Source organism: Alexandromys fortis, unplaced genomic scaffold (assembly GCF_014885135.2).
Source record: "Alexandromys fortis isolate MF-2015 unplaced genomic scaffold, M_Fortis_MF-2015_v1.1 scaffold_3, whole genome shotgun sequence".
In the NCBI taxonomy this organism is placed as follows: domain Eukaryota; kingdom Metazoa; phylum Chordata; class Mammalia; order Rodentia; family Cricetidae; genus Alexandromys; species Alexandromys fortis.
Window position 1 is genome coordinate 8,665,198 of NW_026067909.1, and position 25,478 is coordinate 8,690,675.

The 25,478-nt window shown below is 48.7% G+C and overlaps 2 protein-coding genes across 4 annotated transcripts; one reads left to right on the top strand and one right to left on the bottom strand.

The window, feature by feature from the left end:
• Nucleotides 1-858: 858 nt before the first annotated feature.
• Echs1 (enoyl-CoA hydratase, short chain 1) lies at nt 859-11,394 on the bottom strand. The gene is made up of 8 exons (XM_050137151.1): nt 11,226-11,394; nt 8,743-8,940; nt 8,234-8,361; nt 7,332-7,431; nt 6,336-6,440; nt 5,592-5,711; nt 2,957-3,024; nt 859-1,355 (listed from the first exon to the last, which is right to left on the bottom strand). Exons 1-8 carry the CDS (start codon nt 11,311-11,313, stop codon nt 1,290-1,292), a joined length of 873 nt encoding a protein of 290 aa, XP_049993108.1. The 5' UTR covers nt 11,314-11,394; the 3' UTR covers nt 859-1,289.
• Nucleotides 11,395-17,494: 6,100 nt separating this feature from the next.
• Paox (polyamine oxidase) lies at nt 17,495-24,351 on the top strand. Of its 3 annotated transcripts, none has more exons than XM_050136969.1 (8): nt 17,495-17,717; nt 18,148-18,634; nt 19,312-19,511; nt 20,772-21,024; nt 21,961-22,073; nt 22,446-22,603; nt 23,788-23,904; nt 24,017-24,351. In XM_050136969.1, the coding sequence occupies exons 1-8, from the start codon at nt 17,561-17,563 to the stop codon at nt 24,041-24,043; spliced, it is 1,512 nt and encodes a 503-aa protein (XP_049992926.1). In that variant the 5' UTR covers nt 17,495-17,560; the 3' UTR covers nt 24,044-24,351. The 3 variants fall into 3 exon arrangements, with proteins under 3 accessions (XP_049992926.1, XP_049992928.1, XP_049992925.1); XM_050136971.1 differs by having other exon boundaries at nt 24,129-24,351; XM_050136968.1 differs by lacking the exon at nt 24,017-24,351 and having other exon boundaries at nt 23,788-23,992.
• The last annotated feature ends 1,127 nt before the right edge of the window (nt 24,352-25,478 follow it).

Sequence of the window (25,478 nt, forward strand, 5' to 3'; positions counted from 1 at the left end):
GCAAGCGAAATAAAGACAAAAGAACAAATACTCTTAATTCCACTCATGAGGAACCTGGAGTCATCACATTCTCATAGAAAGTAAAAATGCTGGTGTAATGGTTCTGTCCCTTTAAAAGACAAGCCCCGCCCCCTCTTTCCCCCCTCCCCTTTCCATCTGCTGAGGCAGGCAGATCTTCCTTCTGCCTCCATCCTGTCTTTCCTTTCCCTCTTTCTCCAGAAGAGGCAGTTTCTGCCTCTTTCCCTTCTTCCCACCTCTCCCCTTCCCCCGTTTTTCTTTCTCTCTCTGCCTCCCCCCTCTCCCCTTCCCTTCCATAACCCACTAAATAAATATCCAACCTCACTCTGCATGATGTGCCTATCTGTCTCGGTCTCTTACCCACCATGCAGCTCCCTGTCTGGGACCACTGCTCCTTGTGGCCTGCTGCCCACTGCAGCCACTCCGAGACCTGCGGTGTTTTATTTTTACCATAACAACTGGTGCCAGGGGCTGGGGGGGGGGTAGGGAGTCAGTGTCTAACAGAGACAGTTTTAGCTTGGGAAGATGAGGTTCTGGAAACTAATGGTGGGATGGCTGCACACGTATATGAAAGTGCTTGAAGGTGTACTCAGATGTGGTTAAGATGGTGAAGTTAAAAACACACAAATAGCCGCCAGGTGGTGGTGGCGCACGCCTTTAATCCCAGCACTCAGGAGGCAGAGGCAGGTGGATCTCTGTGAGTTTGAGGCCAGTCTAGTCTATATTGTAAGTTCCAAGCAGCCAGGGCTACATAGTGAGGTGCTATCTATAAGAAAATAACAGCAATACGAATTAGAAACCACATTCATTCTCCAGAGACAACTATAGGTCAGCTGAAACTGAACTGACATAGTTGCTTTAATTGAATTATTGTGCACTTGGAATCAGCAGACAGGGCAGGGTCACTTCCCACTTGAAGCCACATCCTGAGCTGTGCTCTGTTGACACTGTTGACAGCACACAGGGGTATGTATGGGTGGCCCAAGCATGTGCCTGCCTCTCAAGTGAAGTAAAAAAATAAAAAATAAAAAAAAATAAGAAATCAAGACACCTTGAACGCTTCCCAGATTTCTGATTTAGACTGTGAGAGATTGACTTCCAACACTGGGGAAGGTTGCAGGCCACACCACGGGTACCTGAGCTGTGGTCACAGCTCCGAAGACTTTGGTAGGAACTGTGGCCTACACTACCCATTAGGACAATTTATTTGCCTTTCAATTGACAGGCTAAGCTTTCCTCTCCAACATGGCACAAGGCTCAGCTGCCAGTTCTCAGTGGTCTTTGAAGTTGGCCTTCCTTTTCTCCACAAATGCAGCCATTCCTTCTCTCCGGTCATCCTGGAAGGAAAAGGAAGAAGGGAGGTGAAGTCTGCATCTTCCTATTGGACCCCTGGATGACTGCCTGCATCTCCAAGGTCTCTTATGTTCTCCTCCTTGCCTGGTTGCCAAGCTCATTGACAGGGCAGTGATTCTGCAATGGGCCCACCTGCTGCCCATGAAAGATGGTATTCTCCACACACAGTGCTATGCTTGGGGACGGGGGTGTATACCACACAGGACACGGTCCCTCAGGAGGCATGACAAGAGCACCAGTAAACCCGTGTCCATTGCACCTCTGGATTGGGCAGGGCGTGAGCTGGGACTCTTTCACAGAGCAGTGGGGCAGCAACAGAACTCTGCTTTACACCTCCTCTTCCTTAGCCTGTGGACACATGATGTGCACACTTCTTCACTTCTTCCTCAGGGGCCCGAACCATTTAAAATCTTTTTTTTTAATTTTTAAGAGAGCGTGTGTGTGTGTGTGTGTGTGTGTAAGTGTGTGAGCGCGCGCACACGCGTGTGCTCGTGCATGCATGCAGACAAGTGCAGGTGCAACACAGAGATCAAAGGTGTGGTATCTGGAGCTGGAGTGGCAGGTGATGGTGAGCCAGGTGATGTGCATACTGGGAAGTGAACGCAGGTGCTCTGGAAGAAGAGTACATGCTCTTAACTGCTGAGCCAACTCCCCAGCTCCTTAAATGCGTGTGTGTGTGTGTGTGTGTGTGTGTGTGTGTGTTTTGTGTTAATAAAACACCTAACGCTGGGACAGTGGTGCAATGGATAGTGCATCTGATAATCAGAAGATTCTTGATTCTTTCTTTTTTATCTTTGGTTTTTCAAGACAGGGCTTCTGTGTGTAACAGTCCTAGCTGTCCTAGAACTAGCTCTTGTAGACCAGGCTGGCCTTGAACTCACAGAGATCCACCTGCCTCTGCCTCCCAAGTGCTGGGATTAAAGGCACGCGCCACCATGACTGTTGATCAGAAGATTCTTTAAAACACCTAGACATGACCTTCTGATAAGAGGTGAACCATAGCCAAACAGGATACCACACTCCTTTAATCTCAGCATTCAGGCAGGCAGAGCTCTGTGAGTTCAAGGCCAGTCTGGTTTATATAGTGAGTTGCAGGTGGTCAGGACTACATAATGAGACCCTGTCTCAAAGTAAGTAAACAAAGAAAATAAAAAAATAGGGGTTGGTGGTGGACAGCAGTTAAAAGCACTGCTACTCTTGAAATGGGATCTGGATTTGGTTCCCAACACTTACACGGTGGCTCACAACAGTCTCTAACTTCAGTTTAAGGTACCTAGTGCCCTTGTCTGGTCTCTGCATGCACCAGACATGCATACAGTATATTTACACACATGGAGAAAAAATGCTTATACATATAGGGTAAGCAATATTTAGAGATGGTTTCTCTGTGGAAAAGGCTCAAACTCATGGACTCAAGCAATTCTCCTTGTCCCCTGGCTCCTACTATGCCCAGCTATGAATTCCACTTTAATGCAGAAGCTGCTGTTCAGTGGTGTAATGCAAGGGCCGCTTTGCAGAGCTACATTCTCCACTGCTTCTGCAACAGAAGTGAACTGGAATGCTAAGCAGAATACTTGGTACTCACAGTGGCAAAGGTTGAATAGAAGAGCTTCTTCTCCAGCTTATTCCCTTCTGTTAAGGTCATTTCAAAGGCTGAAAAAGAAGTCCTGAAGTCACAAAGGGAAATGCTGACTGTGGGGGTACCCATGTTGGACTGACTGTGACCCGCAGAAACTGAAATTCTGAGTGTGGGGGTACCCACGTCGGACTGACTGACCCGTAGAAACGGAAATGCTGAATGTAGGGGTATCCATGTCGGATTGACTGTGACCTGTAGAAAATGAAGTGTGGAATGTGGGGGTACCCATGTCGGATTGTGACCCATAGAAACTGAAATGCTGACTGTGGGGGTACCCACGTCGGACTGACTGACCCATAGAAAGGGCTACAGGCTGTGTGGCCTCCATGCTGATTAGCTCTCCTCACTTTTTAAGTGCACCTCCCATGTTGAGGTAGCCACGCAAACAAACTGCTCTCCTAAGCCTCCCAAACACCTTGGTGGTGTCCAGAGTCCTCAGAAGGCAGAAGCACCAGAACTGAACAAAGGACAAACAGCAGGATCTGTCTAGCTATGAGGACCCGAGGTAGCTGATAAAACTGAGCACAGAAGCCCAGGAAGCACGACAAGCAGAGAGAATGGCTAGGCAGCAGGAACAGCACCTGCCTGGGCTTCTGTGCCAGCACAGGACTCAGATGCTCCCTGCGTGCTCCACACACAGCTGCCTCTTTAGACATCAGTGCATCTGCTCATGGCCAGCAGCAACCCTGAAGGGCTGCTGTCCCCTCTGGAGGCAGCACAACCTTTCTAGGCCACATCTTTTGCCCCCAAGCTGATTCTACAGAGCAGAGACATAGTAAATGCTGAGATAAACTATTACATTAAGTCTCCATTCCTGGGGCTGGAGAGCTAATGCAGTGGCTCAGAGCACTTGAACTCTTGCAGAGAGAGCTGGCGTTCTCTTCCTGGAACCCAGAGGGAGGCAAGGGCACAACTGTCTGTAACTCCACTTCCAAGGGATCCCTTGTCCTCCACTGCACCATGCAAACATGATGTTCATACCCATATGTACCCAAACACTCACACACATAAAATAATAATCAATAAAATATTTAAAATAACCACAAAAACTCAGGTCGTTGTACCTATTTGACAAGCTGGGTATCCTACAAACCCTTGTGACTAAGGCTCTGTGAGATCTGACGCCCTCTGCTGGCCTCTGTGATGGGGAAAAGTATGTTCAGGCTCTGAGAGATCTGACGCCCTCTGCTGGCCTCTGTGATGGGGACCATTACGTTTAGGGGAGAAATTAACTGTGGTAAGCTTGTAAAAACAAAATTACTTTTTAACTTGTATAAGCCATGAGGAAGTTGCTCCTACCTCAAATATACCTTGTCAGGTGGCCCGAGGAGGCCACTTCCTGGTGCAGTTGGACTATTTTTAAAAACTTGCTGATTGTTGTAAAAATATTTCACCACCTCACAGGCTAACTGCTCAGTTCTGCTTTTGTATGAAATGCTTGCTTGCTTGGAAGGCTGAGGCACCTGTCTGTCTGTTACAAAATCAGGCCCTACCTAGAGAATTCTCTCAGGTTCGGTCCTAGAAATCTCTTTTTAATACAAAGTCTCTAATTTACTAAAACCGAAACTTGAGTCAGACTGGTGACTCTCTGAACAACCCCAGAGCCACAAAAGCCTCCACACGTGAAAGGTACACATACCCACACACATATACACACATGTATACAGTCTCACACACATGCTAAAAAATAACGTAAACATATTTTTAAACAAGACTCCAAGCTTGGTGTAGTGATACATGCCTACAATCCTAGCAACGAGGCAGGTGGATCCAGAGTCTGAGGACAGCTTCAGTTATAGAGGGAGACCTTGCCTCAAAATCCAAACAAAGAGCTCTGCCACAGGGCTCGGTGGATAATGGCCATCGTCACCAAGCCTAACAACAACTGGAATTCAGTCTCTGGAACCCATATGGTGGCAGAGACAACTGATTCCTCATGTCAGTCCCTGACCTCTACATGTGCACTGAGGGATGACCTCCTTAATAAATCAAAATGTGAAATAAAGAGGTAAATAAATGGGTACATCTAAAGAGAAGAAGAAAAGGACGAGGCAGCTCTGAGGAAGGCCGGTCAGGCCAGCTCCATGAGCTGAGGGAACTGATGAAGATTCTTCATGTGAGCTGCGCTACTGCAGACAGCAGCTACAGCCCCTTTGCATAACCAGAGCATAGGTGAGGAGGGACCCATTCAATCCAGGCCCCCAGAGACAACTTTCCCTTGAACCAGTGACTTCCTATGGCTCCATTCTTGGTCTTCCCTCTGTACCTGACTCTGCATTGCCAATATGTTTTAGGCTTGGCCCCCAGTCTTGGGTCCTGGTATAAAAAGATACTCAGAGTATCTTGACAGAGATTTGAATGACCAAAACCTGGAACACTGTGGCAAACTGCAATCCTGAGAACTTTCCCATTGCTGCCTGGGACAAGGTTGGGAAATTTGTAACCTCCCAGCTTCATCTATGCGATTCTGAGGACCCTCCCACTTGCTGCCTGGGACAAGGTGGGGTGATTTGGGACCTCCTAGCTTCATCTGTGCAGTTCTGAGGACCCCTCCCACTCGCTCTTCCCAGCAGACTCCTACCTGCATTCACAGATTCTTTTGCCATGGCTACTATAATTTTGGAATTGCCGGCGATTTTTTCTGCACATTTGATTGCCTCTTCAACCAGTGTTTCAACAGGAAAAATCTTGCTGACAAGACCTAAAATATGAAAAGTATGACTAGCACACAGAAACATCATTGTCCACTTCCTTTGGAGCCCAGTGGCACTGAAAGGCCAGTTCTGAGTCCTAAACACGGGACGGCTATCCCTAGCAGTGGGTGACTGTGCTCGCCACGGCCAGATTCCAGTCCCTGAACTCTTAAGTTGCTCAGGTCATATTCTCTACAAGAGAACCTGAGGTCTATGGTCACTGCCAAGGGCAGGGAAAAGACTGGCCTTTAAGGGTCTTCGAAGGGCAGTGGGAAGAGAAGTTATTGTTTCTTTCTTCTTCTTTTTTTTTTTTTTTTTTTTTTTTGGCTTTTCGAGACAGGGTTTCTCTGTAGCTCTGGATCCTGTCCTGGAACTAGTTCCTGTAGACCAGGTTGGTCTTGAACTCACAGAGATCCGCCTGCTTCTGCCTCCCAAGGGATTAAAGGCGCGCGCCACCGCCGCCTGGCGAAGTTATTATTTCTAACCTGAACATATGTTGCCACTCTCTTGTGCATAACATATTTCAAGATATAAAACTCAGTGCCAGAACCTTAGGGCTCCAATGCCAGGTACCCATGGGGACACCAGATGTAGCCCAAGCCTCCCCCAACTCACAACATCAGATTACCCACCTGCTTGCTTAGCATCCTGGGCTGAAATGCGGTCACCAGTGAGGACCATCTCCATTGCTAATGACTTGCCAACTGCACGAGTGAGTCTCTGAGTGCCCCCTGCACCTACAGGGAGAGATTTGTGGTCTCAGCTGGTTCTTCGTCATAAGCCGTTGAGAAGAAACCCAGGTCTGGGATGCAGCTCAGTGACAGAAGCTCAGTGACAGAACGAGATCCTGGGTTCTTTCTCAGCATCAAAAAGGAAGAAAGAAAAACCACATTGGCTCTTTTCCCACAATCCTGGATGGTTCTAGGTTTCCCTGAAAACATGTGCTGGACCAGATCCCAGTATCAGCCTCCTTCTCTGCAGACCTGAACAAATACACTGAACTCACTGCTCAGGATCTCAGAACAAGCCTGGTCAAGCCCAGAGAGCAGTGGAGGCCTCCTCTGAGCGTAGCCTCTTCCCTCGGGGCTCAAATCCATTCTCTTTGAGGGTTCTCCTTCTACCAGGTCTACCGGTGGCCCCTGAAGAGCAATGGGATTGTTTTCTTACAACATCTCAAGGCTTTCCCAGACAGCGGGGACTTTGCTACAGTCTGATAGGGACTCAGGAAGGCCACCTGACCTGCTACGCCAGTGACACAGGAGTGGACAGAGCCAGAGTCATATGGGACAGAGTTTTTGATGCAAGCCCATGGCTAATCACCTCTGTTCCAAGCTTCAGGTATACAAAACTCTTAAAGGTATATGAATCACGAGCAGAAAGAACTGCCGTGGCTAAAAGCCAGTGTCAACTGTGTGTGATATTGTCAGATTTAGGATGAGAATATTCATAAGAGCTGGACACGTCAGAGGCTTGCAGGCTGTGCTGAGCTTCACGGGCTCTGTCCTTCAGGTGCTGGTTGGCAGAGAGAAAACTGAACAGACAAGAGTCGTCTGTCAGGGGGCCTGTGGTTGGATGCAGCCACGGGGCTGAGTCTCAGGCTTGCCTTGTTACAGCTGACACATTCTCACCTGGGATGGTCCCCAGCAGGATTTCTGGCTGTCCAAACTGGGCTTTCTCACCGGCATAGATGATATCACACATCATGGCAAGTTCACAGCCCCCACCAAGCTGAAAAAAAAAAGTTCAAAAAAAGCAGGTGGATTTTACCAGAGGAACCAAGGCAGAAAATCACTCTATTGGCTTAAATAACTTTTATAAATCCATGAAGTAGTCAGATAACAGCAAATGTTAGCCTAGCAGAATGAAACTAGATTAAAGTGATAGAATAAATAGAAGAGAGATATTGCTTAGCAGGGGCTTGTAGACTTTTATAAAAAGGGCCAGGCAGTAGATATTTTTGGCTTTGTGGTGAATAACTCAGCATAGCATAACTGACTCAAAAAAAAAAAAATCAGCTACAGAAGACAGGGGCATGAATGTGTGTGGTTGACCAACTCCTAGGGATGGGTTTCATTAAATAATCAGCGTGTGTAATAAATTATACTTTTTTTTTTTTTTTTTTGATTTTCGAGACAGGGTTTCTCTGTAGCTTTTGGTTCCTGTCCTGGAACTAGCTCTTGTAGACCAGGCTGGCCTCGAACTCACAGAGATCCACGTGCCTCTGCCTCCCGAGTGCTCTTACGGTTTTTCCATGGGCTAAACTAGCCCTGCATGTCTCAATGGCCTAGTGAAGCAGGAACTCTAGTGGGCATAGAGTACTCACACATGTAGTATTGCATTCTGCAGCAATTAAACAGAAACAGAAAAGCTCATTAACACATCTGGGAATTAGTCAATGAGCCTCCATCAAACAAAGCAGTTCCCGAAAGACGCCCTGGGCCTTTCAAAGACACAGGTCTTTGCTATACTTGACTTGCACAAGCACAGCTCCATCCGCCCTGCACAGGAGACCTCTGGGACTAACACTTACAGCATAACCATTGACAGCTGCAATGACCGGCTTCCTGACCCGGGTGATCTGGTCCCAGTGGCTCAGGAACTTGCTGGAGTAACAGTCCTGGAGTGTCCGGTTCTGCATTTCCTTGATGTCCGCTCCAGCTAGAGGCAGAAGTGAGGTTTCAATTACCAGACGTCAGAGAACTTCTCAGTCCTGTATTCTGATGCACCAGCCCTGGGGGCATTTCCCATAACAGTGGGAACAGCTGATACATGGACTAACAAGTCACCAAGCTGTCTGTTATGAGAAGGTAACACTGGGGGCTGTGGTGAGCAATGGATGCTGGATACACTCAGAGGAAAATGGGCTTATACCACTTATTTCATTAAGGATTTGAGCACACCTGAGTGTTCAACACACAGAACTGCTCTTCCACCCAGCTTACTTCATATATATTATATCCTAAGCCACCCCTCCCATCACAGAGAAACTGGTCCATCTTGCAGCTTGCCACAGCATCCCCCTACCCTTTACCACCATACCTGCAAACGCCTTCTCCCCACCAGTGAGCACAATGGCCCCCACAGCAGGATCCTCCTCGAAGGTCTCCAGCGCTTGGTTGAGCTCCTCCATCAGGCCATTGCAAAGTGCATTGAGCGCTTTGGGGCGGTTTAACTGGATCAGCCCCACACTGCTATTCTTTCCTTTTTTTTCTGTGACGATGTACTGAAAGTTAGCACCTAGGTCAAGAGGACAAAAGAGGATTGCCATCATAAAGGTATTAAAGGCACTGTGGTGGCTAATCTTGGTTGTCAACTCGACCACATCTGGAATCAACTAGAACCCAAGCAGCACTGGAGGTGAGAAGACCCAACCCTAAATCTGGGCCACACCTCCTGGTGGCAGCCTACATAAAAGGACATGGAAGAGAGCTTTTGTTTTTTGCCTTCTTTCCCTCACTTTCAATGACAAGCTCATCCAATCTATTCTTACGGCTTTCCTTCTGCGGTGTTTGAACCTACTTCTTTGGAATTCCAATGTACACTGAAGACCCTCCGCTCTCTAGGACTTCCCTGGGCTCCAAAACCATATTGGGTCTGCTAAAATCTGCAGTCTCTTGGGCTGAAGGCCCACTGAATCCTTAGTCTTTCGCTCAGGAGACAGCCATTGTTGGACTGCTCAGACTACCACCTGTAAGCCATTCGAATATCCCCTTTAATAAATATGTATATTATATATTAGCAAATATGATATATATTCATTCTATCAGTTCTGCTCTTTCACTGAACCCTGACTGATACAGGCATAGACAGGGAACTCTGTATCATCCTTACCATATCAGCCTCAGCTCTGGCTGTGATCTACCCAGGCATGGTGGCAGTGGCACATGTCTTTAATCCTAGCACTCAGGGGGGCAGATGCAGGGGTATCTTTCTGAGTTCCAGGTTAGCCCGATCTAGTTCCAGGCCAACCAGAGAGAACTACATAGTAAGATCCTGTCTCAAAAAAACAAACAAAAATAACAAAAGAGAAATCCCTTGCACAGAGCACAGCCACCCCCCCCCCCCATATGCCAGCACTTCCCAGACCGTGACACCAGGTGTGAGCAGGACAGAGCCCAGGCCCTGCTGGAGCAGTAAGCCTGGCAGGACAGAGACAGATGTAAAGGACCATTGGCTGGAGGAACAGCTAATTCAGACTTGGGCAGGGTGTGCAGTCCCTAGACTTACAGGGAGGAAGATTAGCCTGATAGTGAGGGTCCTGGGTATTTTGTTCCTTAACACAGGACTTGTCTTGCGAATTCGGGGTAACTTAAGTGTGAGGTACACTATTGAATGGTAGGATGTCAGGACATGTTGAGATGCAGAAGCCAGGGCATGGCCAAGAATTTCTGGTCACACAAGAGCATTAGGTGAATGTAGTGGTGTATTATTTGTAGTTTGATAAATAAAGCTTGCCTGAAGACCAGAGGCAAAGCTAAAGCCATTAGAGGTCAAGCAATGGTGACACACACTTTTAATCTCAGGATTTGGGAGAGTCAGATGGACCTCTGTGAGTTCAGGGCCAAGATCAGAACAGAAACAAATCCAGGTGGCGACGGCTCACACCTTTAATCCCAGCCCTAGGGAGTCACACACCTTTAATCCTAGTATTAAAGGGACTATAAAATGGGAGGAGACAGAGGCTTAGTCTGCTCTATCTACTGTCGCCCAGTCTTGGTAGAGGTTAGATTTCTCTAGAGACTTGACTGCTTTTCCGATTTTTTGGATTGGACCTCAATTTCTGTCTCTTGGTTTTTATAATTCATGTTACAGACGGCTGCAGAAGAGTCCAGCCATAGTAAGAAGGGAGGAACTACCAGCTGGCTGGGGAGGAAAGTGGGTGTGTCAGTATGGGTTGCGCTGATTGGACGGCGTGAAGGACAGGCTAGGGGGAGGGCAGTGGACCGAGGGTCTGGGCAGGAGGCACTGTAGACAAACTTTTCCCAATACCCTGGCTATCTTGCTTAACCTACCTTCACACTGTTTTAAAGCTACCTAAATGCACATGGGTTTCACAACCAACACGCATGCTCCCAACAGGCCGCTTGTTAAAAGTTCTAGGTTGAGAAGCTGCCAGTACACCCGGGGCCCTTTCATCAGGCATGGCTTCTAGGTGCCAAGCTCGGGTTGGGCTTATAAAGTGAGACTAAGGTCAGATGGGGGGGGGGAGTATGTAATTGGGTAGGGGTCAGGCAAGCAGTGGAGGTGGGGGCTCTGAAGGAGGATGGGAGGAGCTTCCAGCTAGGAATCTGGGTTTAGGTGTGGGGATGAGTACTCGAATCAGGGGTCTGGGTATTTCAGAGTCAAGCGCTGGGAATGCACGCTTGTGGAAGTGGAGGTCAGACAAAAAATCTGGAGTCAGGAGCAAAGTTCTAGAATCAAGTGAGGGTGCATGCAGGCTAGGGTTTAGAAACCAGCCGAAGGCTGCGGGTGGAGAGTCCACCCAAAGTGGGGTGACAGACTCCGCCGGTGTCCCCACTCACCCGAGGCGAAGCGCCGAAGTTCTGGGCAGCGGACCGAGGACAACAGCGAGCTGCAGGCTCGGGGAAGCAGAACACGCAGAGCAGCCATGGCGTACACACACTCTAGCCTGGCGGCAGAATCGTCCCGCCTGCAGAATCGCTCCGCCCCAGATCCCAGGCTAGGCGAGACGGAAGCCGAAGGGACTGACGGGCGACCTGGGCGGGGCGGGGCGGGGCGGGGCGGGGGTGGTCGCTGGTGAAGGGCTGCAGTTCCTTGAGTAGGCTGCTAATTGCACCGCGTTGGTGGTGTGTCATGGCTGGTGCACAGTACCAGGAAAGAGGCTGGAAGAGGCAGCTGTGCCTTTTCCCCTGCGCTGGCCGGGTGTTGTAGGTTTTGGTCGCTGGAAGGCGCGATTGCAGACGTAGCCGTAGAGCGTAAAGAGGAGAGGCGTTTTGTTCAGCTCTGCGACAGGGTCTCAATACATAGTTTTGGCTGTCTCTTGCTCTCATAGAGATACGTCTGCTTCTGTCTCTCAAGTGCTGAGATTAAAGGCATGCGCAACCACACCCCACTCGAGAGGCATTCTTTACTTGGCTGCTAACTAGCTTCATAACATTAGGTTTTTACAAGATGAGACGATATCCATATACTTAAAAGAAAACTGAGGCTTTGCTCATGTAGATAATTTTGAATTATAGCTTTGAAATGTTTAGTAAATATTAATCCGGCCTTTATTTGTATTCTATTCTATTCTATTCTATTCTATTTATTTATTTATTTAGTATACAATATTCTGGCTGCAGGCCAGAAGGGGGCACCAGACCTTATTACAGATGGCTGTTAGCCACCATGTGGTTGCTGGGAATTGAACTCAGGACCTTTGGAAGAGCAGGCAATGCTCTTAAGCGCTGAGCCATCTCTCTAGCCCTTATTTGTATTCTTGCCCTGGTCCTGCAAACACTAGATTAGAGATAAATAACAGTACCTTCAGATAAAAACAAAATTTATAATTTAAAGAAAACAATTCAAACCAAAATGAAGTAAGCAAACTTTCTTTCAAGACTAAGGTAGAATATAAACAGAAACAGATCACCAACAAACCTTTGCTGATGAGGGGCTCTATATTATTTGCATAGGCCAAGCTACAGTGATAGTAGTACAAAAATGAAATGGCTCAAACACAGGGTTTATCTAGCAACCCAGGGCCAGTGGTGAGGTCAGGTGACTACTGTTCTCTGAGTTTAGGGACAAAAGAAGAAGCAACTGAAGCGTGAGAGTATTGTATCTGTCAGCGTTCTCTAGAAGAGTAGAACTGATAGAATATATGTATATATATGTGTGCATATATATATGTATATACACACATATACGACTAGAGTGACTTACAAGCTGTGGTCCAGTTAGTACAACAATGGCTGTCTCCTGATGAAAAGTTCAAGAATCCAATAATTGTTCAGTCCAGAAGGTTGGAGGGTTCAGCTGGTCTTCAGCACAGTCAGAATCCAGAAGAAGTAGGTTCTAATATCAGGGAAGGAACGCCTCAGCAGCAGGATATATTATATGAACTGGTCAGTGAGAACGAGGATGAGCAGGCAAAAAGCAAAAGTTTTCTTCTATGTCCTTTATATGGGCTGCCACGAGAGGGTGTGGCCCAGATTTAAGGTTATCTTCCTACTTCAAATGATCCAGTCAAGAAAAGTCTCTCACAGAGGTGCCCTGTGATATAGACACATTGGCAAACAAGAATAGCCTCCACAAGTATCAACTGGATTTCATGAGAAGCTTCTGTTTCAAAGAAAACCATCCAGATTGGAGACACAAGTCACAAGAAGGATGAGAGAAAAATTCTCTGCAAGTCTTACATCTGGTAAAGGTCTTGTGCCTAGAATTTATAACATCGTATCCAACCCAATAGTCAGAGGTAACTAAGCTATAAAGAACAAAGGACGAACATGCTTTTCTTCGAGAAAGATGTAATGTCTGAGGGACATGAGAAGATACTCAACATCATTAATCTTTAGAGAAATGCAAATCAAACCCACTTCTTACCTATAAGGCTGGCTGTAAGAAAGGCTGTCAACAGTGAGTGTGGGAAAGCATGCTGAAGTGTTGGAGCCTTCAACATGGGTGGTGTTGGGGGAATTTTTCTGGAGTAAATACTCGGACACCAGTGGAGGCGGAGGAGAGATGTCGCCAGTGGACTGAAGCCAGGACAGCTCCTGAAAGGCTTAGAGGGAGGTTTTCCTGATGCCTAGGTGGCAGTCCGCAGGTTGTCCAGGGGAAGGACGCATTGTTGCAGCTGTTTCTCTAGGCCGTTCTGTTTCAGAGAGCAACTGAAGTCATGCTGTCAAGTAGGCAGTACTAGCAGTGCTTTGAGTAAATCACTAAATACATTCATACATCTTTAATAATCGATCTCTCCTACTTTATTTCACTTGGGTGGCGGGAGTATAAATTGGTGTGGTCACTTGGCCTTTGTGAGGTGTGTGTGTGTGTACATGTTGGAGATGGATCTCTGGCCTTGCACTACACAGTCACAGCCCCCAGCCCTAAGAATGGCCACTTTGGAAAACAGCTTGCCATTGTCTCAAAAGTTAAGACAGGGTTTTCTAAATAACCCTTGCTGGCCCGGAGCCTGTCTATGTTATGAGGGTGGATTTTTCTCTCCCTCCTGCCAGCTCCACAGGGAGACGTTATTAATTATAAAAGCTCGGTTGATAGCTTAGGCTTGTTACTAACTAGCTCTTACAACTTAAATTAACCCATTTATTACTTTTACTCTGTACTGCCCATGCTGTCTTTTCCTCTGTCTGGCGACTCTGACTTCTTTTTCCCAGCTTCCTCTGTGCCTGGAAATCCTGCCTAGCCATGGGCCATTCAGCTTTTTATTAAACCACAGTGACATTTCTTCACACCGTGCAAAGGAATATTTCACAGCAATCTTTGTCTCACAAATGCGGGCATTAAAGGCATGTGGCACCACACTGGGCTATTGGGTGCCTTTCAACATGTTAGAATATCCTGCGGGGACTGAAGGTAAAGCTGAGTGGTCTTGTTCTTGCCTAGCATGCACAAAGGCTTGAGTCCCACCCCCAGTATGGCATAGACATGATGAAAAGGAGTAAGTACCGATACGCGATGTAACGTGGAAAAACCTTGAATGCATCACGACCAGCGACAGCCACACACAAAGACGTCATCCTGTCTCTACATGAAAACCGTCCGGAATAGGGTGACGGAAACATTTTGAACTTGGTGGTGGCTGCACAAGAATGCCAGTCTGCTGAAAGCCGCTGGCTCATACACGTCATGTGGGTGAAGGATACGAATTATATATTGATAAGGCTTTCTTTACAACAAAAATGAACACGCCTAATTTGGTTAAGTCACATGGGAGGTATTATCTGTGGTGTCAAACACGGCTCTCCTGCCTTCAGACAAGCCAGTGACTGTATCAGCCTGAGCATGTGACTACCGCAGCTGCAGGACAGCCTTTTGATTCAGACCGTGGTGCTCCATCTAGTGGACAAGAAACACTACTGTCCTTGCCCTGCACCTCTGTGTTACAACCAGACATTTCCTTGAACATCTCTACCTCAGTTTTCCTGTATTCCAAAGAAATTAAAGTAGGAATTGGTAAGTGAAAGTAGATGCATCTGCAGATTCTGCCTCTCCTGTAGCAGGGTTACAACTGAACAGGGAAGGCCAGGCATGTGGGGCACACAGTAACACCACTAGGGAAGTTCAGGCAGGAGGGGTCAGGAGTTCAAGACCAGTTTTGCCTATATAGCAAGTTTGAGGCCAGCCTGAACTATATGAGCCCCCCACACTTTAGTCCCTCCTAGACAAAAAAATAATTTATAGAAAAGATGAAAGAGAAACCTGAAAACATACACACTAATTAAGACAGGTTAAGCTATCCAGTCTGTGACTGACAGGAAGGGCACCTGGGTCCCAGGCTGTTCCCTGTTAACACAATTCCTAAAGATCTTTTATCTGTCAACAGCTTCAGACATATAGATGATGTGTCTTGATGATATCAATTCCTCTCCCACTCCTTCAAGCATTTTCAACACATTCCCCCTCCCTTCCATGGCCCCACCTTCATTTTGTAATCTGCTGTGTTCAAATAGTACTGCCTGTTAGAATGCTGACAGATCTTGGCTTGATCTTGTAGGGGGTCATCATTGCTGCAGCATATGTTCATGAATACAGAGTCCATGTCATGTCCAGAAGACAGTCTTTCATAGCTCTCCTCTCCATCCACTGGTTGTTACATGTTTTTACAAATTTTTTATTAGCTTTTAATTTTTGTGTGCATCTATACCATGTATGCATGGGTGCCCAGAGGCTCGAAGGGGGAGTTGCATCCCTGAATCTAGAGTTACAGGTGCTTGTGAATCACCTAATGTGGGTGCTGAGCTGGGGACTGAAATCCAGTCCTCTGCGAGCACAATGTGTGATCTCTCCACCCAGAGCTCTTATATTCTTTCCCTCCTGTCTCCTTGATGTGCCCTGAGCCTTGGGGGTGGGGTGGAGGCTACAGATGCCCCACTCACTGTTGTCACCTACTCTTAGCACCTGGGGTAGTTCTGAGTCTCTATTCATTGCTGCCAAATGCAGAAGAATTTCTGGCCAAGGTTGAGAGCAGCACTAACCTGTGCGTAAAATCATAAACATAAGCCAGGTGGTGGCGGCACACACCTTTAATCCCAGCATTCAGGAGACCGAGGCAGGTGGATCTCTGAGTTTGAGATCAACCTGGTCTACAGAATGAGTTTCAGGACAGTCAGGGCAACACAGAGAAACCCTGTCTCAAAAAACAAAAACAGAACAAAACAAAACAAAAAACCCCAAACCAAACAACTAACCAAACAAACAAAAATCCAAAACACCAAAACAAACAAACAAACAAAAAAAACCCCAAACCAACCAAAACAAAAAACCAAACCAAACCAAAACCAGAAAATCCCAAACAAATATCAACATTTAGAAGGTAGTTTGACAACTTGACAATTTAGCAAAAGGGCAGTAGGTCTCTCCTTTCCACCAGGGCCTACGACCTTCTAAGCTTTAGGTCTGGTTTACTGTAACAAGAATGAATTCCTTCCTCCGGAGCAGGTCTTTAATCTAAATCAGTTGGTTATCTTTATAACCTTTGTGCTCCTGCTGGGCCAGTGCACACATCTTACTTGGCAGGCCAGAACTGCAGCATGTGGGAACTGACACTAATACCATTGTGACTTTTCTCCTGCAGCAGCATGCATTGTGACTTTTGGCACTGTGAAAACTGGTCAGCAGGAAGGACATTTTTTGTGTCAGATCCAGCTTCGTTTTCTGTGTCCCATGAAGCCAAGTTGTTACCAGAAGTTTTAAGACTGGGTAGAGAAAAATAGTGGGGCATGGTAGAGTTCTTTGTCTCTTGGTCCATTTCTTTGATAGATGTAGGGTAGGATGTATTTGGTATCTTTTCTTTGGAAGTCAGCTTCAGCACCCAACTCCCAAGATCCTGTTAAACACATTAACTTTGCAAATGAACAAGGGTGATGTTCTGATAGCTGAGTGATGGGCACATGCCTTCTGCTATAGGATCACGACTTCCATCCGTGTCAGAGTCATCGCCCCTTCCCCCAGCACGTTTTTATTTACCTATACCACATTTACTTGCTCTGGGTGGGTGGATCGAGAGAATGGGGCAAAGACATTTTTGTCCCTCAGCCTGTGAATGCTGCTCTAGCAGAGCTTGACCAAAGCAGTGTTCTCATCTTACAGGATCCCTCCCTGTCTTCACGCTTTGAGGAAGCATGGGGGTCCTGGACTATACATCTCCTAAGCAGGCTCCACTGTGAGCCTATCTTCCAGTGGAAAGGAGACTAGAGCTATGGCACACTCTCTCCTTATACAAGCCAGGAAGGATGTCTCCCGGGAAGGATGCCTCTAGAAGACAACGTGCGTTGGTGGGTATGCTGGCTCACGTTGCCTAGTGGTAGCCACAAGCACACCCCACTTAAGGAGACCGTGGGCGGGCCCAAACAGGAGGGGAACAACTCAGACCACCAGGAGCTTGAGCGCATCCGGGAGACCGGAGCCTACGTGGATGACACAGTGCAGGCCGCGGGACATCCATCTCCCTGCCACCTCGGGTCTAGTTCCGAAAGTCCCGACCTCGCCTACCTACCGTCTGGCCCCTAGGGCTCCCCATAGGCCCCGCCCCTCGCCCCACCTCCAGTTCCACGCACACTCTTTCGCTCCTTTCCTACCTAGCTCCACCTCCTTCCCCGCCTCTGGCCCCGCCCCGCCCGCCTCCGCTTGGGTAGCCTAAGGCCACGGGTCGGTGGAGGACCCTGAGCAAGCTATGGCGTCCCGAAGTCCGCGGGTGCTGGTGGTGGGCGGCGGCATCGCGGGGCTTGGCGCTGCACAGAGACTCTGCCGCCACTCTGCTGCTTCACACCTGCGGGTCCTGGAGGCCACCGCCGGCGCCGGGGGCCGCATCCGCTCGGAACGCTGCTTCGGTAACCGCCCTTTGGGCCCCTTGATAGACCTCAGACCCCATCCAACTCATACTGATCCAGGAAGACTTTTCGGGCTCCTGGGGGAAAGGGACACACACCTACGTTCACCGGGCCCCGAAACTCAACTGCCCAAAGTTAGAGTGCACTCCAGGGAAGGCAACCTAGGGCCCTGCAGTTTTCTTGCTCTGCCCTGGGGGTTCCTCTCGGTTTCTCCTTAAGTGGCCCCTGAAGCTTGTCCGTCTCCTGGAGTTCCCTAAGCCTGGTCTAACCAATTGGTTCCTTTGGGAACCACTTGACCCTGAGGGACAGGTCCTGATATACAATGGGTCCCTGTGACTCTCAAGATGTTCTCGAGAGTATGCATGGGAAAGGGTGGGGCTGGTTTTTATGGGGTGGGAACTTCCAGGTAGCTTTTCCTGTGCCCTCCTAGGTGGTGTAGTGGAGCTGGGGGCACACTGGATCCATGGGCCCTCCCAGGGAAATCCTGTTTTCCAGCTGGCTGCGGAGTTCGGGCTCCTGGGGGAGAAAGAATTATCAAAGGAGAACCAGCTGGTGGAGACCGGAGGGCACGTGGCCCTGCCCTCCATGAGCTGTACCAGCTCAGGAGCATCTGTGAGCCTGGAGCTGGTGACCGAGATGGGCAGTCTGTTCTATGGACTGATAGACCAAACCCGAGAGTTCCTGAATGCACCCGAGACCCCGATGGCCAGTGTTGGAGAGTTTCTCAAGAAGGAGCTAAGGCAGCAGGTGGCTAGCTGGACCGAGGATGAGGACACCAAGAAGCTCAAGCTGGCTATCCTGAACACCTTCTTCAACATAGAGTGTTGCGTGAGCGGCACCCACAGCATGGACCTGGTGGCCCTTGCACCGTTCGGGGAGTATACGGTGCTGCCGGGACTGGATTGCACCTTGGCTGGGTATGGGCCACAGCCTTGCCAGCTCTGCCAGCCATCTTGTCTGTGCAGAGGCACTAGACTGCAGAAAGGAGGGCAAAAGGGGAGAGAGGAGAGAGGCCCAGAGTGGGCAGGTGAGGGCACTGCCCTCCCCATTCAGAGAAATTGGTTGCCTTTTCTCCTGGTTTTGTTCGTTTAAGCAAGAATGTTTCTAGGGAATTGAGAGGGAAATGTCTTGATTGTCAATCTCTTCTGATTTCCTGGGGCCGCTCATGTGCCAGGTGTTACACAAGGGGCTTCAGGTGCAAAGGAGCCAGCAGGTTCCTCCCCTAGGGCAGGCAGGGCTGTGCCTGTTGCTAGGCTCACAGACCATTTGGCAGGGTTGCCCTTAGCGCTGAATCAAGGCTTCGGTTCAGCTGGTAGGCATTTGTGATTCAGGAAGTGCACGAACATGGGGCTGGTGTGGTAGGGGTCTCTAACACTCATGTGACCTAGTTTTGTGGCCCTCCTTAGCCAGAAGGTGAATGTTAATGGTCCTGTGTTTTAAGGGGTTGCCCACTTCCAGGCACTCTGCCCGGCCTCTTTCTGGCTTTTGAATGATGCTCCCATTGAGGGGTGGGGGCATCCTGGATGGCTTATTTCTGCAAGGGTTACTCTTCCAGGGCCTGGATCATCACACATCAACTTCTGTCTCTCTTTAGTGGTTACCAAGGACTTACCAACCGCATACTGGCTTCCTTGCCCAAGGATTCGATGGTTTTTAACAAGCCGGTGAAGACCATTCACTGGAATGGGTCCTTCCAGGAAGCTGCTTTTCCAGGGGAGATCTTCCCTGTGTTGGTGGAGTGTGAAGATGGTACCCGCCTGCCCGCCCATCACGTCATCGTCACCGTGCCCTTAGGTAGAACTCACTGTCTATATCCCTGTCTCAGGCACCAGCGGCCTCTGGTTTTTCCTGTTCTCCCTTGACTCTGGGTATTTGCTGAGCTGTGGAGTTCATGTTTTCATTCTAGGGAATTTTAGATGGATGGATGGAAGTACTCCTAGCATCTTTTGTAGCGGTTTAGCCCTTCTGCCTCAGCCTCCTGAGTGCTGGAGCTCCAGGCATGAGCTGCCATGCCTGGCTAATCTTTTCTTGTATAAGAGATGTCATTATTAATAAATACTCGCGGAAGTTTAGTAGTTCTCACTTCCGTTTCACGTGTCCACATGTGAATTTCAAAGTGCTCATGTGGCTTGTGGCCTTGCTGGCTTCCCGTTGCCCTGATTTCCTTCCTTCCTTTCTTTTTTTTTTTTTTTTTTTTTTTTTTTTTTTTTTTTTTTTTTTTGGGTTTCTCTGTGGCTTTGGAGCTTGTTCTGGAACTAGCTCTGTAGACCTTCCTTTCTTTTTTAAGTTTTAATTTTTGTTTTGAGACAGGGTCTCACCGTGTAGCCTTGGATGGCCTGGAACTCACTGTGTAAACCAGGCTGGTGTCAAACTCAGAGATCCACCTGCGAATGCCTTCCAGGTGCTGTGATTAAAGACCTTGTCCTTCCTTCCTTACAGGCTTCAAGGAAATGCTGTCTCCTCTGGTTTGACTTAGTTGTTTGTCTGACTGTGCACTATTTTTTTTTTTTTCTACTTAGACTCATCTAAGTGTTTTCAGTGGCAGAGTGCTTACATCTGTGAGGCCCCGGGTTCAATTTATAGCCTAGTAAATGACAAAATAAGACGTCTGGGTGAAATTTGTGTGACGACTTATGCAGTCTGACCCTGAGCAGTGTGACTGGTAGTTAGAAGTAGAAAGTCAGGAGTGTGATGTTCCCACAGAGTCCCATTTAACCGTCCCTCTGTGATGAGGGGGTCTGTAGTATTCCTCCAGTATGGTAGCAGTCAACCTTAGTCCTTATGGATACTGAATCAGAGTATGAGATGTTTAAAAGCCCTTTGTACAATCAGGCCAGGTTTCTGTTGATGTAGATTCTAGCTAAAACCTAACTTTATTTTTTTGCTTTTTAAAGCAGGGTCTTACAATGTAGCTCTTGCTGTCCTGGAACTCACTATGTAGATCAGGCTGGCCTTGAACTCACCAGGCATCCTCCTGCCTCTGCCTCCCGAGTACTGGATTAAATGCATATACCACAAGACCTATCTTAAGTCACATCCAATTCTGAATTGCAGGTTTTCTCAAAGAACATCAAGATACCTTCTTTGAGCCACCACTGCCTGACAAAAAGGCAGAAGCCATCAGAAAAATAGGCTTTGGCACCAACAACAAAATCTTTTTGGAGTTTGAGGAGCCCTTCTGGGAGCCCGACTGCCAGTTCATCCAGGTGGTGTGGGAGGACACATCACCCCTCCAGGACACAGCCCCCTCTCTCCAAGACACCTGGTTCAAGAAGCTCATTGGCTTTTTGGTTCTGCCTCCTTTTGAGTATGTATGCATCAGGGAGCTTTCGGGAAGCTCTCTCCTGCTCACTAGTAGCTTGGTCTGTTGGAGCACCCAGCTGTGTGTGGTTCATTGCCAGTGTTTCTGAGGGTTTAATTGGAGGAGGGACATGAGCTCCCAAAGTGTTGGTTATGTATCTCAGCCTGGCTCCCTGAGAGACAAATGGAGGCCCAGAATGTAATCTTGGATTCCTGGAATGTCCACTCTAAAAAATGTATTGAAATTCTGTAGAAAGTTGTGATTTGTATATGTCGCCAACAGTATAAGAGCTTCATGCTATTGACAGTCTTCAGATATCAGTGGTGATATTGATAAATTTAACTTTTGACATTACTACATGAACCAACATTTTCTGAATGACACACATTGTGGAGAGGTAAAAGCCAGTGACCGAGCTATAGGCTCAGTGAGATTCTGTATACAGTGCACATTTTTTTTTTTTTCTGAGAAAGTATCTCCTCAGTATCATGGTCGGCTAGGTGTCCTCGTAGGTAAAGAAGTGGGTGAAGGAGGTGCTAGGTGAGTTCCCCCAGGCTCACGGCACCCGAAAAGTTCTTCATGCCTCTTACCATAAAAATACACCCAAGGGTCAAAATTTAATAAAATCAGTAACTTTTAATATTTCATCAAGGACCTTTTCAAGTGAAATCAACACTCCCCCACGCCCCAAAATGTACGTGGTGGTAGTGAGAGTGGAGCCCACTGGTGTGGCGTGTTGAGGCGTCCATTCTCTGAGGGACAGCTTACCTGCTCTTCTCTTGCACACTGGTACAAGTGACGAAGTGGAAGCAGCACGTGCTGCCTTAGTGCTGTGAACACAGCTGAGAGCCTGGGGAGCCGTGGGGGGCTGTTCTGGGTTGTGTTGGCCCTGGCATAGTTGGGCTGTGGCCAGCAGATTCGTTTGTCTTTCTGTGCACACAGGTCTTCACATGTGCTCTGTGGGTTTATTGCTGGGCTCGAGTCAGAGTTTATGGAGACTCTTTCAGATGAAGAAATTCTTCTGTCCCTAACCCAAGTACTCCGGAGAGTGACAGGTATGCCCCAGCCACGTGTTCTTTTTGGCCAGTCTCTGAATGGGAAGTAAACTCAGAACAGAGAAGAATGAATCCTGCTTTGTACATTCCCAAGATAGCCTGCTTCCTGGGCAGTGGGCCCTAATTTTATTTTCTAAAATCTTCTTCCCAAAACACACGCAGTTGTCCCATGTCAGGTGCCTTCAGGTAGGGAAACTGAGACTCAGTCCACTTTCAGGGGGCATCTCAGGGTGTTGCTTATGGGCACCAGCTGTCCCTGTGCGATGCTGGCAGAGTAGCTGAGATAGGATGCTTAGGAAAACACACACTGGTGTGGTTTCCTTCCAGGTTAGTGAGAATTCTGGGTTAATATGCTGTATCTCTGTGTTTCAGGAAACCCACAATTGCCAGCAGCCAAGAGCGTGCTGAGATCTCGTTGGCACAGTGCCCCATACACTCGAGGTTCCTATAGCTATGTGGCCGTTGGCAGCACTGGCGATGACCTAGATCTGATGGCTCAGCCCCTCCCTACTGATGGAACTGGTACCCAGGTATAGTGGCCTGCCTTGGTGTGAGGCACCCGGGAATCCTGCTGCTAACTAAGGCCTAAAGGTGATGTGGTGTGAGTGGTGGGTGAGGCAGGGCTCTCAAAGACTCAGCCCTTTCCTTTTGGAAAATAGGAGTAACTTCAAGTTGAATGTGCTGGCATACACTCATAATCTCGGCATTCAGGAGGCAGAGGCAGGAGGACTATTTCAAGTCCACAGCCAGCCTGGTCTATAGAACAAGTCATGGGCCAGCCAAGGCTAGTGAGACTGTGTCTCAACAAAATCAAACCCAAACAGAAAAGCTAGGATGTGTTATTCACATCAGAACTGGAATTTTACAGTGCTCACTACACGAATAAAATGAAGCAAAAGTAATTGGTATGGACAACCACCCTCTCCCCAGACCGTGCTTCCAACAACCACCCTCTCCCCAGACCGTGCTTCCAACAACCACCCTCTCCCCAGACCGTGCTTCCAACAACCACCCTCTCCCCAGACCGTGCTTCCAGCTGCTTTATCTCTTTTTCTTTGTGTTGGCGAGGAAGCCCTGAGCATGCTAGGCAAGCACTCTACCACTTGCCGACACCCCCCCCCACCTGATTCTAGTATTGAAATCACATGTTCACACTGTTGCTTTAAGACGTTCAGGTGGTCATGGAGGCACATGCCTCTGTAATATCAGCTAGAAAGATCACTACAGGTTCTAGGCTAGCCAGAACCATATAGTGAGATCACATTTCAAAAGTCATTACTGTAGAGAAGTAGGTGGAGCAGTTGGTGCCCCCTGTCCCCGCCCCAGCAGGGTCTTCCCACTGCCCTCTAATTACTGAGTATGCCTCCATGTGGAGATCTAGGTGCGTATCTCTTAGACGGCTACCCAGTGCCACGGTTCAGGTTCCCAGGTGTCTCAGGGGCCCTGTCAGCTTGCTCACGGTCTCGTCACTTTTAGTTGCAGGCAGTGACTTCTCAGCACTGCATGGTGCATTCGGGTTAGCCCCACTCTTCCGTGGTAGTTCAGCAGCTTCAGGGCCTTACCAGCTGGGCATCATTGGTCCTCACACCTGCCTGGCATGGGCAGTTACGTCTTCGGCACGTCTGCAGACGGACGGGCAGGGGCTCTGTTTTCTGTGGATGTCTACACAGCTGCCCCACTTGCATCCCTGTTCGAATCTGGTCTTTTCCCGCAGCTCCAGGTACTCTTCGCTGGGGAAGCCACCCATCGGACATTTTATTCCACCACACACGGGGCCCTCCTGTCCGGCTGGAGGGAAGCCGATCGCCTCCTTGGTCTGTGGGACTCACAGGTGCAGAAGCACCGGCCCAGGCTGTGAGTGTCTGCTGCTGACCAAAGTCCCCTGTCTGTTGGATACATGATTTACAGTTTGGATTAGCCTCCTTGGTCTGTGGGACTCACAGGTGCAGAAGCACCGGCCCAGGCTGTGAGTGTCTGCTGCTGACCAAAGTCCCCTGTCTGTTGGATACATGATTTTCAGTTTGGCTTTGCCTCCTTGGTCTGTGGGACTCACAGGTGCAGAAGCACCGGCCCAGGCTGTGAGTGTCTGCTGCTGACCAAAGTCCCCTGTCTGTTGGATACATGATTTTCAGTTTGGCTTTGAGGTTTGGGGATCTTACTGGTAGCTTTGACTTTGGGAAAGTGGTCTCGTGTTTCCTATCTGTTGCTGGAGTCTGGGTTGGTCTGCTCAGGGGTGCCTCACTGTGTTGTTGTGCACATAAAGCAGCTAATACCGTAACCCCTGTGTCTAGAGTCCTCCTCATACTGCATCCCGTTCTCATCCGTCCCCAGCTCACGGCCTTCCCCTCTGGGTTCTTTGGGCCTTAGGGTCTGGGGTTACCCTCTGTACTGTCTTTGAAGGTGTTCCCACCGCTGTTGTCCAGGACCACAGTATGGCTAATGAACCTCCCTTTGATCATTAATGGATCCATGTCAGGTACCCTAGAGGGGCGGGCGGGCGGGATGAACGGACCGAACTGAGAAGACTGGGTGGGGCAGGGTGAGGCATCTTATCCTGGCCTGGCTTGGGGATTTTTGGAGGTGAAGAAAAAAAAGGTTAAAGATTATTGAGGGAGCAGGTTGGCCAAACTCAGGGAGGGTACTGGGGACACAGAATATGGAGATACAGTTAGGCAGGGTGTTAGGGAGTCAGGAGTATTGGGGTAGATATGGGAAGTGTCTTGGGGAGCTAGGCAGTGTCGAGTAGGACTCTTGGGCACTTTGCAGCCTGTCTCAGTGCATCCTCCCAGCGGCTCCAGAGGACAGGTCCGTTGCTCCTGCTTACAGAGAAGACAGAACACTCAGACGTATTAACTCCCCATGCTGCATCTGCCTCAAGAGCTTGCACACCTCTGCATGGTGGAGCTGGAGAGGCTGGTGCAGCCACTGGGGTGGTGCTCCAGAGGGAGCTATAGGAGCTTGTGGAGACTCTCGCCCCTCCCTTGCACAGCATGGCACTGTCACTGGCCCCAGGCTCCAGAAGGGCTGAGTGCGACCCCTCTTGGTTGCATCAGTCAGGCTACCATTCCCAAAACAGCTCCTGGCTTGCCTGTCTGTGCACAGTCCAGTCCAGCTCTCTGCTGGGCTCCTCGTCCTTCAGATCTCCAAGGCCTGCCGTTCCTCCGTCGCTCCAGTCTGTCAGGAAGCATGTCACATCATCAGGAACACTTCCTGCTTTCTATCACTGGACTGTCCTTCATGGGATACCACGGAAAAAAGCCAGACTCCAGTAATTTTTTTTTTCAAGGGCAAAGCTCTTTACTGTTGACCCTCAGGGAGGCATTCAGTTTTCAGAGACTTTGTGGGAGAAACAGGCTTGCCAAGGAGAGAAGCCAGGAGGATTCGAGCTGCTGGGGATGGGGCTCT